This window comes from Gobius niger, assembly GCF_951799975.1.
Source record: "Gobius niger genome assembly, chromosome: 3".
NCBI classification, from domain to species: domain Eukaryota; kingdom Metazoa; phylum Chordata; class Actinopteri; order Gobiiformes; family Gobiidae; genus Gobius; species Gobius niger.
The window spans coordinates 13,939,335-13,953,647 of NC_136854.1; the positions used below are offsets into that span (position 1 = coordinate 13,939,335).

General features: G+C 44.3%; 1 protein-coding gene across 3 annotated transcripts; it reads left to right on the forward strand.

The window, feature by feature from the left end:
* Positions 1 to 1,023: 1,023 nt before the first annotated feature.
* LOC306960330 (uncharacterized protein) lies at positions 1,024 to 13,290 on the forward strand. Of its 3 annotated transcripts, XM_079552754.1 has the most exons (20): positions 1,024 to 2,047; positions 2,261 to 2,360; positions 3,030 to 3,069; positions 4,749 to 4,790; positions 4,903 to 4,991; positions 5,106 to 5,202; positions 5,283 to 5,598; positions 5,917 to 6,020; positions 6,264 to 6,700; positions 6,785 to 6,851; positions 7,003 to 7,075; positions 7,156 to 7,207; positions 7,421 to 7,729; positions 7,997 to 8,092; positions 8,242 to 8,280; positions 8,398 to 9,856; positions 10,036 to 10,790; positions 11,273 to 11,343; positions 11,450 to 11,537; positions 11,643 to 13,290. In XM_079552754.1, exons 1-20 carry the CDS (start codon positions 1,882 to 1,884, stop codon positions 12,544 to 12,546), a joined length of 5,304 nt encoding a protein of 1,767 aa, XP_079408880.1. In that variant the 5' UTR covers positions 1,024 to 1,881; the 3' UTR covers positions 12,547 to 13,290. The 3 variants fall into 3 exon arrangements, with proteins under 3 accessions (XP_079408880.1, XP_079408879.1, XP_079408878.1); XM_079552753.1 differs by having other exon boundaries at positions 5,289 to 5,598; positions 8,242 to 9,856; XM_079552752.1 differs by having other exon boundaries at positions 8,242 to 9,856; positions 11,643 to 13,289.
* The last annotated feature ends 1,023 nt before the right edge of the window (positions 13,291 to 14,313 follow it).

A 14,313-nucleotide genomic window follows, 5' to 3' on the forward strand; every position in this document is an offset into this window, starting at 1 on the left:
TTTATGTGTGTGGTGGTTTTATTGACTTTATTTGTGCATATTTTTCGTTTTCACGCGATGACTCGAGGTTTAGCTTAGCATTAGCTTTCTCCGGAGGCTCTGGGCATCATCAAGGCCCAGCGCAGAACCAGCCGCTGAAATAAGTGTTCTTGTCACCGGTTTGAATCCTGGGTGTTTCGGTAACAGAAACACTGATGTGTGTCTTTGTAAAAGTCTGCTGTAGCTCCGGTTCACAACACATGAAGCTAAACCTCCATGATGACTCTGTTTACATCTTAGGGCTAGACACTGCGGGGAGGGGGTTCTGCTGAAGAGCAGTGGTTGGTTACTCGGCTGGTGACGAAAGGTCGGAGGCGTATCCTGGAGGTCGAGGGCGTTTCCTGAAGGAATCAGGCGTTTTATCCCTTAAATGGCTGCCATCAGAGTTTCTACAGATTACTCGAAAATACGTGAATGTGCCCAGGCAACACTTCAGGCATGGTTTTAATGAGGGAATGACTTAATAACATGATGTAAAGCTTGAAAAAGTCGATTTTGCATAATAGGCCCCCTTTAAAATCTAACTTCACCTGTTAAGATTTTTTTGATTGAAATAGCGTTTGATTTCTGTACATATGACCTCCTAATGCTGCAAATTCAACAATTTTCATTTTCAGTCAATTTGAAATGTATTGAAACAATGAGTTGCATTGTTTTTTTTTACATTTATTTTTGAAAAAAAAAAATACTGTTATCACTGGGAGATTTCATGATTGATGATTATAGGCCTAATACTATGTGATTCAACTTGCCCCATCTTCGACAAACAATGACCCACTTTCAACATCCTGAGTATTTCAGAATAATGGATTGTGTATTGAAATGATTGTCTTCTACTGTAAAGCAGGAAATGTCCCTAATAGGGGCAATGCGCTCTGCTCCGACACGGTAGGTGGCGGCATGCACCTTTTTTCCGTAGTTTGTAGTCCGCCAGTAATTCCACGAAGAAGCAGTAACGTTACTTCCTGTTCTGCGCTACGCCATTTTGATGTAACAACGAGGAAGAGAAGAGGCTGTACAGAGAAAGACGCGTCGTTGTGGATTTTGAGGATTTACTGAATTTTCGTTGAGGAAACGTCGGTATACAAGACCACGTTCAGATTTACATCGTGGGATTTAAACGTGGACCGAAGAAATTCCCCTTGTACTCGCCCAAGCATGGATTTATGAGTTACTTCTCCATTTTGTTGCCTCATTGTTAGCTTAGCATTATCAACGTATTAGTTAGCCATAGCACATAGCTTTTGTCCGGGTCGAGTGTCTCAAAATGCTGTGTTTCACTGTTTTATGGCGTCGTCGTATATTTTATGTTTGAAGACCTTAGATTGGGACATTGTTTGATTGTTTACGTTTCCCGTGGACTCTGAATGATCGTGTTTGCCTATTCACAAGAACTGGGTACAAAGGCAACACATCCGTAAAGACTTGAAACTCACGACCTGCTGCTTTCCGCATTAGCGGCGAAGCGCGCCGTTTCGGGCTCCCTGCCAGGGACTCTTCGTTAAGGACTTACCGATATCAACCCGTATATATTTGTTCTATGGACGTTTTTGGGTTTGGGTACGACCCCTTTTCCGATATGGGACTGTAAAGACTGAAGGCACAAGGTGCCTCTCCATGACGCACCTGTCTCTCACATCAAACCCTTTCCTTGCTTTATGAAAGACTGTCATCTGTGAGCTTCCTTCACGTCTAGTTGTTACTGTCCAGTGTCTATAAAGAAGGGTTATTAAACTATTTTAGCCTTCTGTGTTCAGTACTCAACCTGTTTTTATTTGACCAAAGCAGGCCTGTGTTTTCCCTGTTTCCCTTGAGTAGGTACAACTGCGTCATATCGTAAAAATGTCGTGTGTTCATTATAAGTTCTCTTCCAAACTGGACTACAACACAGTCACTTTCGATGGGCTCCACATCACCCTCAGTGAGCTCAAGAGACAGATTATGGCCCGAGAGAAGCTCAAGGCCACAGACTGCGACCTGCAGATCACCAACGCGCAGACGCGAGAAGGTAAGCTCTCCATGACGCTTTCATTTTCTGATTGGCTCAAGCCAAGAGTTGATTGAAATCTTGACACGTGCGCATGTGTATAGCTGGTCTTCACACTGCAGACATGTTTTGTTACTATGCCATTGATACAATGTTATTCATTAATAATGTACAACGTTCTACATAAATGTACATGTAACTATAAAAAATGCTCTTTTTAACACTGTATTACAGAATACACAGATGAAGAAGCCCACATACCAAAACATTCTTCAGTCATCGTTCGTCGGACGCCTATTGGTGGAGTTAAACGTGCTGGCAGGACGTTCATTGTGTATGTATATGTTCTGAATATTCTTTGAAATAGCTTATAATACCTTACTAAAACTCCATCACTTGAGGTTAATGTGACCTTGCTAGTCACAGCAAAAGGGGCTGGTAGTATGTGGTAGTATGTGGTAGTATGTGGTAGTATGTGGTAGTATGTGGTAGTTGCTCATTGAGATTCCACAGGTTTACAGTTTGATTCCTACCACTGGCTTTATACACGACCACCCATTTACATTCTTAAAATGTTTTAAACTTACTTGCCTTGGTGGCAATGCTCTTAAGTCGTCACACTAGAGTAGTCTTAAGTTACCCCATTGTTTGGAGTAACACATTATTTTACTTTAAGTAATAGAGACAAAGTTGGGCACATAGATTGATTGGTTCTGTTCTTGTAAGTAATTTTTACAAATGATATATGAATGTTCTTAAAAAAGTCGTCGAAGTTTTCAATGCCACATTTGACTTGAATTTACATAAAATGTGTGTTGGACTTTTTGTAATTTCAGGTCTAAATTTCATGTTGCAAAGAGTTCAGGAGCCCAGTAGATTATATCAGTTGCTTTCAGCATTGATAAAACCACGGTTCCTCTTAACTTTTGATTAGCATTAGCTTAATGTAGATAAAAAAAGACGACTGAACATTACAGGAGTAACCCATTATTTTTTTCTACAGGGAGCGTTCTGACACAGCAGTGGTTGGATCATCTAGACCCGTATGTAAACTTAACCCAAAATCAACACACTCACTCACTCTCTCCTATCTTTTTCACCTTTCTGAAAACATTCTGTCAACAATGATTAAGTTGCGTGTATTCTCTGTTCACTGTGTGTTGCCTACATTTGTGTTGACATCTTTAACTCTAAATGTTATTTAATGTAATTTTGAGAACTTTTATTCAAAAACAAGTTTTTTATGAACATAATTGTTCCTCAACAAAAACAATGTGTTCTGGACCAAAGTAATGCTATTTTGATAACTGTGTGTGGAGAGTGACAGACCTCCAAATGTTTTTAATGCTCTGAGCTAAACACATCATTGATGTTGCCACAGTATTTCTGATGTATTTCATATTGAAATAATTGTTGTAGCCTGCTTACTGACAGGCAAATGTATTCAAGTTTACTTGTAAACACAATGGTTATTTGTATTGATAATTCAATGTTCTTTATTTTCTGTGAAAAATACATTTATGGCTTGACAACCCAATGGAGTAATGTGTGCCTAGGGTTTACTGTAATCTGTTTACAGTTAAGATGTGACCAGGAAGTTGAATATTTAAACTTTCATTAGCTCAACTTGACCAAGTAATGTTTTTGATTGTCAGTTTTTGTTATGTACAAATTTTTTTATCCTGAAGATGTTCATAATATAAAGATGACGCCAAAGGCTCTCCTATTTTTTGAGGTTCAAAGTATTTCCGATTTTTGGAGTTACCTGCTGGAATTGTATCATTAAAGTTTGGTTCGGGGATGATACTAGTGGCACCATAGCAGTTTGAATCTTTGCTGGTTAATCTATGGAGGTGGCTGCAGTGAGTGTCCTGGTGTAGTGTGTCCTGTAAGCTGTACGCTGCAGAACCTGTCAATAAAGATGAGTGGTTCACTGTCAGAACCGAGTACACCAGATCCTTGTGTGTTCCCTGTGCAGCAGATCCAGTGTTTCTGAGCCATAAAACCTTCGTGGAGGACCCCAATTTTAATCTGAGAAGCAGCCATGCAGCTACTTTGTTGGAAGCCTACTTATTGCTCATGATTTAATGCACAGTAGTGAACCTTTTAAACTCCTGACAGCTAAAGGATCTTTAATTTTAAAACTTGATGGAATACTTTTGTTAATTTGACAACAGTTTTCAAGTAACCCTGACCTTTTTACTGAAACTTTACCCCTCCATGTACATTTTAAAGGAAAGCAGTCTGGCAAGTGGAAGATTAATTGCCTGCCAAAACAACATGTCAAGTATTCCATAGAGAGTGCTTGGAGAAGTCTATCTAGAGCAGTTTGCTGGTCCATTTGAAACTTGCTGATGAAGCCTGGTCTCTCGGGGGGGAAAGAGTAGTGAAAGGGGTTTGAATGCAAACTCGGTCATACATTTCTAGATGTCATAGTCGACAAAAATCTTTTTTTTTTACTTTTCTGCATGATATTGCTTGATTTCTTTTTATAATTGATCAACCTCAAGATTTTTAAGCTATTAACCATTGATCTGTGTTCTTTTTGAGAGAGGAATCTTAATTTAGCCTCAAGTTATTAATGTAATCGCAGGTGGTTTGAGGAAATGGTGTTTTTCACAATGTGGTGGGGAGAAAGGCGCTGTGATCTTCCACTGTGTGATGGACAGTAGACGGTCACGACATGTTAACGTGTGTTGTTTGTACTTTGATTTTCCTCCAGACTGATTCATCTCCTCAAATGACTCTTGCCCAACTCTCCAAGGTACTGGTTATGTGCATGGTGATTGTACACTGAGATGTCAAGCATTGTTAAACTTGATCACTAATTTTGTTTTCAATGTATTGAAAAGTATTTTGTGTCCTTTTTTTTTTAGACTGCAAATCTGGTCGACGCAAATGCATCAGAAGAAGACAAGATTAAAGCCATGATGACTCAGTCCAACCATGATTATGACCCCATACAGTTAGTCTTGAGGATGTTTTACACATACTCCCTTTAAAGTGTTTTGTTCCAGTTGTATTTGATTTCCCTACTATGTCATGAATCATTTGTAACATAACTTGTTTCTCTTCTTAGTTACTCCAAGAAGGCACTCGGACCTCCACCTGCACATTACACCTGTTTCCGCTGTGGAAAGGCAGGCCACTACAATCGTCAATGCCCCATGGCTTTGGTAACTTTCAAATACTTAATGACCAGAAACTACTGGACCTAAGTAATACCTGAGACTGATTGTATTTGTATTATTCTGAGGTCCAGGATAAAAGTGTGGAGTTGCCAAAACCAGTCAGAACCAGTAAAGGCATTCCTCAGAGCTTCATGGTAAAGGCTGACCCGGGGGATAAAGGAGCCATGTTGACCAGCACTGGAGAATATGCTATACCTGCTATAGATGCGAAGGCGTATGCACAAGGAAAGAAAGAGCGGCCTCCGTTTGTTCCACATGATCAGTCGTCCTCTGAAGATGATACAGATCCCATCCCAGATGAACTGCTGTGTCCCATCTGCAATGACCTCATGACAGATGCAGTGGTCATACCCTGCTGTGGGAACAGCTACTGTGACGACTGTAAGTCCACCAACCAAACTCACACAAGCACACTAGAACAGTGGTGGGCTGCTAGCCCTTTTAATATTGTATTCTATATCAGGCCCAAATGAGTGGATTATTTTTTTTTTAAGTTGGGCTATGAGACTTCAATACAGATCCAAGATTCTTTGAAGTGTAGCTTGAGAGTTGAAAGTTTAAATATTTTGTTTTTCTATTGTGTTGTTGCAGAAACATTGTTACAATCCAATAAAAATGAAACCATTTGGATTTTCTTTTTAGTGACTTGGAGCTTGATTAAAAAGTAAATTTGTTTTGATATTTGTGTTCCTTCAACAGGCATCAGGACGGCGCTGCTAGACTCAGAAGAGCATATCTGCTACACTTGCAAACAGTCTGATGTTTCTCCTGATAACCTCATTGCCAACAAGTTTCTCAGACAGGTAATGTCCTCAAATAATTAAATATATATAAATAGTATATAAATATATATATGTTATGTATATGTATATATATCTGTGTAATTCTTATTTCTGTTCAATGCAGTTTTCTGTATGGGCTAATTATGTGAAATGTGTTCTCTTTATTGACACTGCCATGGAATTGCCATTTTTGTAATTTCAAACACGTGGTCTGATTACCGTGATACATTTTCTGCCTCTTGACTGAATCTTTCTCTAAATAAGGCTGTGAACAACTTCAAGAATGAGACGGGCTACACCAAACGCATACGCAAACCAATCCCGCATTCAGCTCCACCACCACCTCGTCTTCAGCTGCTGCGGTCTCTGCACTCCAGACAGCAGGATCCTCTCATGCCCCCTGTACAGCCCCCAGCACCGCCCCCTGTGCAGCCTGCTGTGCAGCCCCCTGTACAGCCCCCTGTACAGGCCCCTTTAGCTAGTGTCCCTGTGACACTCCCTGAAACTACAACTGCACCTGCTGCTGCAGCCTCTACAATCACCAGTGCGCCCACTTCGGTGCCCACTCCACCACATGTACCCTCTATTGAAGCTCAAGAGGTAGTCCTTTCGCCAGCCCCTGTCATAGCCCACCACTCCCCTGTGCATACCACGAGCCACGGTGAGCCGCCGCCTCCCGGGTATGAGCCGCCACCACCCGGGTATGTCTGCACAGCTTTGATCATTCTAGCCACACAATAACAAACATCGATTTAATACACAGTTGTTTCTGTTTTGTGTATTAGAGAGCCAGACCCTCTGCCTCCTGTGCGAAAGACAGAACCTCCAGGACACTCTGAAAGCGCAGCACAGGTGAGCTTTTAGTGAACTGTTTCATTTGAACAACCGACTGACTTCTACCTGTTCATCTCCTGAGAGGTTCCCTTTCTGTGAGCCCCCCTACCTGCAGTTTGGATCATATGTTTCCAATTTGATTTCGAAACCATCTTATCCGTCTTTACAGGATAACTCTGCAGGCTGCCTTCTACCTGTTCTTGGCCACCCTCCTCCCCCGCACAGATCTACACATCCATCAGGTAAAGTTCAGATATTCAGACCTTTCAACACAAAGCTTGATTTGAGCGAGGGAAAGATTAACCAAGCCTTGTTTCTTTAGGACACCCAAGACCCCATCACTCACACCGAGGAGGACATAGATCATGGGACAGGCAAGTCATCTGATAAGTCTCATTCAATAATGACACTTGGGCTAATGGCTCCCATTAATCAACTGTGACTTTGTTAAGACCGCTGTAGCAGTTATTTAAACAGTCATATTGTAGAGCTCCAAGATTTTGGACAAATACTTTAAGTGACTATTCAGATTGTAAATGCGATGGCAATTAATCTGGCTAATTTCTGTTTTTTTTTTGTATCGTTAGGTCTTACAGGAACAGAGAGCACAACTCCAGTCATCTCCAGAGAGCCCCTCCTCCCGCCCCTGTTGCTCCGGTGTACGCCGCCCCAGCCCTATTCCCCCCTCCCCCTCAGGCCTACCCCCCTCCGTACAGCGTTCCCCCTCCCGGCCTCGGGTACCAGCCTCCTCCAGTGTACGTCCCGCCGCCAGGCATGGCTGCGCCCTGGCTGCCCCCTGGGGCACAACCTCCGCTGGTGGCCATGCCCCCCTCGCTTCCCCAGCCTCCACTGTCCAAAGAGGATTTCTACCGACAGCGCCATCATCGTCAAGACAAGTATGTTTTTGATTTGTTTTCCTTAAATCAACTCCTAGAAATGCATTTGGTAATGTGAGACCAAAATGTTAGGATTACCACATTTGTGCCATTAGAGGAATCCAATTTTCTGAGATTGAGATTGAGATCTGCTGTGATTGGTGGAATCGCCCTGCCATATTGTCAATAAGTAACTTTTTGGTGTCAATGTGGTTCGGATTGCTACTGGGGTTTTCCTTGCTCATCATGGCCACATAAATAATCTGATACGATGCTCACTGTTCACAGGGTTACTTCTAAACTGGATGAATTTACCAAAGACTTCCATAAAGAACTTATGAAGTACAGAGGCCTACCTAAAAGAAGTAGAAGATCCTATTCCAGGTATGTCCCACAGCATTTTATTTATTAGAAAGAAAGATTTAAAAATGATTAAGTATAAACCAATGCTTTACTCAAGTTCATAATTGTGTGTAGTGATTATAAAATGTAACCGATTTAACTGCTCCATTCTCCAACTCTTGTGTTTGCAGATCCCGCTCCTACAGCCGCTCTCCCTTCAGCCGCTCTCCGTACACCCGGTCCCGCTCCAGGTCCTACTCCTTCTCCCCCAGTCGCTCGCGCTCCCGTTCCCGCTCCCACGGACGCACCTACCCCCACTCGCCCTACTCCAAACGCAACGGCCGCAGCTACGGGCGCTCCCGGTCCCGCTCCAGGTCCAGATCATATGGATACAGGCGCTCAGGCTCTCCGCGCACCCCTCCCCCGTACAGGCCAGGGCCCTGGGAGGGCACCGCCGAGCCAGGGCCGCCTTACAGATCCCGCTCACGGTCTCCCGGGGGTTTCCGCGGTCGCAGCCCTGGACGCAAACACCCTCATCATAGAGACATGTCCCCATATGACATGAACATGGACAGTCAGAGCTACAGGCAATGGGAGAAGGACTATCAGCACTGGTATAACAAGTACTACAAAGACTATAAAGACTACAAGGAGTATGACGAACATTCACCGGGGCACCACAAAGGAAAAGGGAATAGAGACAGGGAGAGAGATCGGATGTCGCCTTTATCACGAGATTACTCCCCGCAGGAACGAGGGCGCAAAGGTACTCACCGCCCTCCCTCATCTTCCACGGCAACCAAGTCTAGCAAAATAATTAAAGTTAAAAAGGTGAAAAAAAAGAAGACGGGGGACGAAGCGGACACGACTGATCAGGATGTGGACAGAGGAGACGCTACGCCAGTGCGGGACGAGCCAATGGACGACCTAGCTCCCACCGCTAAAACTCCCCCCATGGCTTCAAAATCTATCACAACTAAAGCAACTTCTTCTAAAAGCCAGGCCGTCTCGGGAAAAGTGCCAGCAAAAGCACTTGTGAAGACGGACAAAACCAAAAAGGAGAAAGTCCTAAAGGCTAAAGTCAAAGTTAAACCTGACATCACTAAAGTTAAAGTTGACAAAGTGAAAAAGAAGCCGATTGAAGGACTTGTGAAGAAGAAGGAACAATCTACAGTGAGTAAAACCTTGAAGGCTAAACCCAAAACAGAAGAAAATAGCAACTCTGCCACCCCAAAAAAGGACAAGGCCAAACCTGTTCTAAAGCAAGCGCCGCCTAAAACCCCACCACAAGTCCAGCCCGCAAGCCACCCCCATCTTCACGAAGGCCACAGAACCAGAGATGACGCTCATGAAATACACCGAACAAGAGAAGATATTCATGAAGGCCACAGATCGAGAGACAATATTCATGAAAGCCATAGATCGAGGGAAGATATTCATGAAAGCCACAGATCGAGAGAAGATATTCATGAAAGCCACAGATCGAGCCACGATGTTCGCAGCAGGAGAGACATGCCCCAAAGCGAGGGTCTGCTCCCACACCCGGGTCACCACATGCCACCACCGCTCATGGACAGAGGCAGGAGGGTAGTGGAAGAGGGCCGCTCGCTGCTGGGGCCGCCTCCAGGGAAGCTGAGGAGAATTGAGGCACCCGGGCTGGGCAGGGACGGTCCAATGCATTTGTCCCATCAGCCAGCTCTACAGAGAGTGGTGTCCCCCTCAGACAGACCACTGTCTGTGACCGTGAGTCGAGACTACAGCCGCGAGGAGAGGGATCGAGGAGTGAGGCCGCTCATGGACCTCCAGGTTGGTAAAGACCATGTAGTTAGTCTGTAATAGATCCATATATTTTTTATTTGGATAGTGCTTTAGCTTTGTTTTTTACACAAAATCAGCTTGATAATATAGTATAGTAATAATATAACCCCTTTGGAAAGACATGATGTAGTTTCATTGAAATCCTTCTCTTTTTTTTCCGCATCCAGATTCAAGTGAAGCCCACCAGGAGAATCAAGCTGAACAGAGATTTGACAAGGAGAGGCAGCGCTGACACTCCTCCCTCTGGCCCCGAGAGGAGCACTTCCTCTGGCCCTGAGAGGAACGCCTCCTCTGGCCCTGATAGAAACGCCTCCTCTGGCCCTGATAGGAACGCCTCCTCTGGCCCTGATAGGAACGCCTCCTCTGGCCCTGATAGGAACGTCTCCTCTGGCCCGGAGCGCAACACTTCCTCTGGCCCCGAGAGGAACACCTCCTCTGGCTCGGAGAGGAACACCTCCTTTGGCCCGGAGAAGAACACCCTGTCTGGCCCGGAGAGGAACACGTCCACCGGCCCAGAGAGGAACGCTTCGGCTGCTCCGTCAGCGGGGGACAGGCGCAGCTTTGAGTCTGCTCTGCGCAGGACGCGGTCACGCTCAGGCGAAAGGAGAGTTAGACCAGGCAGTGCTGGGGACACGATGCCAGAGAGAGAGCCAGACAGAGGGCAAGGACTGAACCGGGACAGAGGCAGGGACAGGGGCTATGAGCAGGACAGGGCCAGGAGCAGCCAGAGGGCAGCAGATAGGGAGGCAGAGGGAGAACGCATCGCGAGGAGTGAACACAAGACTGAAAACAAAAGCTCCATCGGTGGAAGGTCTGTGTCTCTGGACAAAATGACCATTGGAGAGAAGTCGGCCAAGAGACAGACAGACCACCCGGACAAGCCCAGTGTGACCCAAAAGGGAAGGGAACACAAGTCTGACAGGTTTGTGCACTTCACTAACTTAAAACACTACTAACAAGATCCTACTGAAGAGCATCATTACAGAAACTAAAGTAAATGTAACTAAATGTAAGTCGCTTCCCCCTCAGGCTCAGGGTATCTGTATAGATTTTTTTTGTCTGTTTGCACTCATCTCCTTGGTTGATTTCCCTTGGGCGCTCTAGTCCGCCTTGACATTCAAAAACATGTACAGTAGGTCGCCTTTGTTCAACCCCAATGTTATTGCAACCCTGGCCACAAAGGTCAAAAAAGATTTGATAATCCTAAGCGTCTTACAATTGATGTTTCGCAATCAAACCTTTGTACCTCGAATGCATTGTGACATATTTTTGGCAATTTAAACCGTAATCTAATAAAGGAAGATACAATGCAAAAATGCGTATTTATTAGCTGAAACAACTGCTTCAACACTTGAATATGTAAACACAGATGGTAATATGTAATTATTTCTCTTTATTTCCCAGGAGTGTTTCCAAGGACAGAGCAGACAGAGCCGTGTCCTCGGGAGAGAAGCCAGCTGCTGCTCACAGAGAAGGTAATTGTGCTCCTCACACAGCAGAGCAGCAGTCTGGATAACTTGGTTTAGACTTGTGCTATCTCATTAGACGTTCATTATACTCAGTCCCTCTCTCTGTTCTCAGGTAAGGACAGCCAGGAACCTCCTGTGTCGAAGACTAAGCCCAGAATCAGCCGCAAGGTGCTCACCAGCCACAGTGGGACTTCTGCTAGGTGGGTTCTTCTCTACCAGCTTTTTATGATTGCCCTTTTTAGTGTCAATTAACGTCAACTGGAGTAGAACAAATAATTTATTCTTCATATGATTTTTGTAACAAGGTCCAAACCAGAGTCCAAACGTAGCTCTGAGAAAGAGCAGAAGCCCTCGTCGTCCAAACCCGTGGAGCAGTCACCACCTGAGGACTCGCAGCAGCGCAGCCCCAGTGTGAGCCCCTCTCTGAGCCCACCCCGAGTGGAAGGGCCAATCATTCAGGCCCCGCCTCGCTCCAAGTGGGAGGACGATGAGGAGAGCCAGGAAGACACTGAACCAAACCCTCCCCAAGAGCTGTCACCGGTGTCCCAGAGGAGCACGGGGAAAGAAGGCCAACCGGAAGCTCCTAAACCTGCGAAAGCTAAAGAAATCAAGAAGACAAGACTGAAAAAAGATGAGGGCAAAGCCGTCAAGCCCGCTCACAAAGACGCTGAGAGAACGGCTAAAGCTAAAGTCGTGAGGGAAGACTCAAAAGCAGCGAAAGATGACCAGAGGACTGTGAGAGAGGAGAGGACTGGCGAAAACAAACACGGCGGCCCAGAAAGCCGAGCCCCCGAACCCAGGAGGCAGCGCTTGTGTTCAGACCTCGTCCGGGAAACAGACGAGGCCGCGTTCGTCCCCGACTACAGCGAGGGGGAAGGATCCGAACCGGAGAGGGGGCGGAGCTGCAGCCCAAGCGCCTCCCTCAGCCAGCCCACGCGCAGCCCCTCCGGCGACGATGATGACGACGATGACGACGGCAGCGGCAGCGGTAACGAGGAAACGGCTGGTGGGGACAAGAAGAAGAAGAAACATAAGCGACACAAGAGACACAAGAAGCACAAGAAGCACAGCAAGCAGAAAGAGGACGGGGAGCCCAGGGAGCACAAACACAAACACAAGAAGAAGAAACACAAAAAGAGCAAGGACAAGGACGTGGATGACAAAACAGAGAAGGAGGAGGAAGAGGAGACGCCTGAGCAGGAACAATAGCCTGACCTGACCTTTAATAGAACTGGTACATGTGTTCTGCTGCTCAGTGACTGCTTCTCTGTCGACTATGTGAATCTAAAGTGTCGATTGAGCCTTTAAGAAAAGGACAGGACTTTGTACCTGTGCTATGATGCTAACAACATCTCAGGGAGTGTGTCTTTGTCGAGAAGGAACTGCAGATATTATTTTTCAGTCTCATTAATTTGAAAAAATAGATAAAATGTTCACTTTTTTTCTTTCTTTCTTAAATCCATAGCCGTGAGTGTGTGCTCTCAGCCGCTCAAAGATACCGAGTAGCCTTGGTAAGCTTCTGTTCTGAAATCCCTCTAGCAGCTTTGCATGTTTTTCCTCATCGAGTACAAATCATAGCACATTTCCGTTTATAAATTTCCGTCTATCATAGGACGGCATACTGATGGGGGGGGGGAATCCTTGTAAATCTTATGTATTTTGTACAAATGTAGAATATATTGTAAGGTGCCAGTGTGGTCTTAGTTTTCTTTTTTTTGGGGCACTACACTGGACTGTTCAATGAGTTGATGACTATGATGAAGAGGCTGCATGTTTTGGTTCCCGTGCAGTGACTGTGTATCACATTGTGTGTGAGGGACTGTACAGTTTATCTGTGAGTAACAAATTAGTTCTTTTTTAATTAAAATCTTTGACCTCATAAAAATGACTGCCGTGTTTTAATGGATAAACAAACTGATATTGATTATTATCAAAGCAAGAAAAATTACCCAGACTTTGAGGACAAAAGTGTGTTTTAGACAGATTGGAAGGTGACATTGAAAGACCCTATACCAAATTTTTTGTGCGTACATACTGATGAACTAAACTTTTTTTTTTTCCACCAGAAGGTAAAATCAGGCATGTGGCCTTTAAAGGGACTATGCAGAGTTAAAAAATGTAAAAAAATTATGTATTTTCCTCCCCATACATGTTCCAGCAATATCTTAATGTATAGAATGAGCTCAGACCTGTTCACCACAACTGCCTCTAAAATCCTGCACTGTCACTTAGAAAGGTGTTAATTCGGTCTGAAGTGCCGTCATGCACGAGCTTAATATAGAAGCTGCAGTTACATGTATGACCTGAGGTGGCAGTAGTGAGTATAAAATGACAAACTTGCATCTAGCCCCTTTAAGACTAATAAGTAACCGAACTATTTCATAAGGATTTATTATGCCAATTTTTTTTTTATCTTAGCTTAGTTATGCCTTCATTTTGGCACTAAAATTGCCTCACCGATCCTTGTCAAATTCTTGCGAATAGTTAGCCGTTGACTGGTTAAAACTGCTTGACATTTTTAATTGCAAACTTGAGTCAGGTCGAGGCAATTTGTGCACTCAAATTGAGGCTAGAGAAATACATGATCCCTCAAAGATGGTATTTAAGTGTTCTGGTTGCTCACATACATCCTAACATACATGAAATAGATAAACACTATGCAGTATTTCAGTACTTAATTTAAGCACTGAAAAATGCATAATGTTGAACCTTAAAGCCACACTGTGGAACATTCCAGGGTATACCTCCGTCACAACAGCAGTTAAAGTGTCGTAAAACACAGAACCTAAACTAATGATTGGCTAAATGCTATACACAAACAATACTTTATTTCCTGTGTGTTATTTATCTACCTGTGTGGCTTTAAAGTAGGTAGTGTTTATATGTTTACTGTTCTTAGCCGCTCGATACACGATCATGTTAAGCGATTGACTCCACTTGAAACTAGATCCTCAATTGGCTCAGTACATTCCGCTC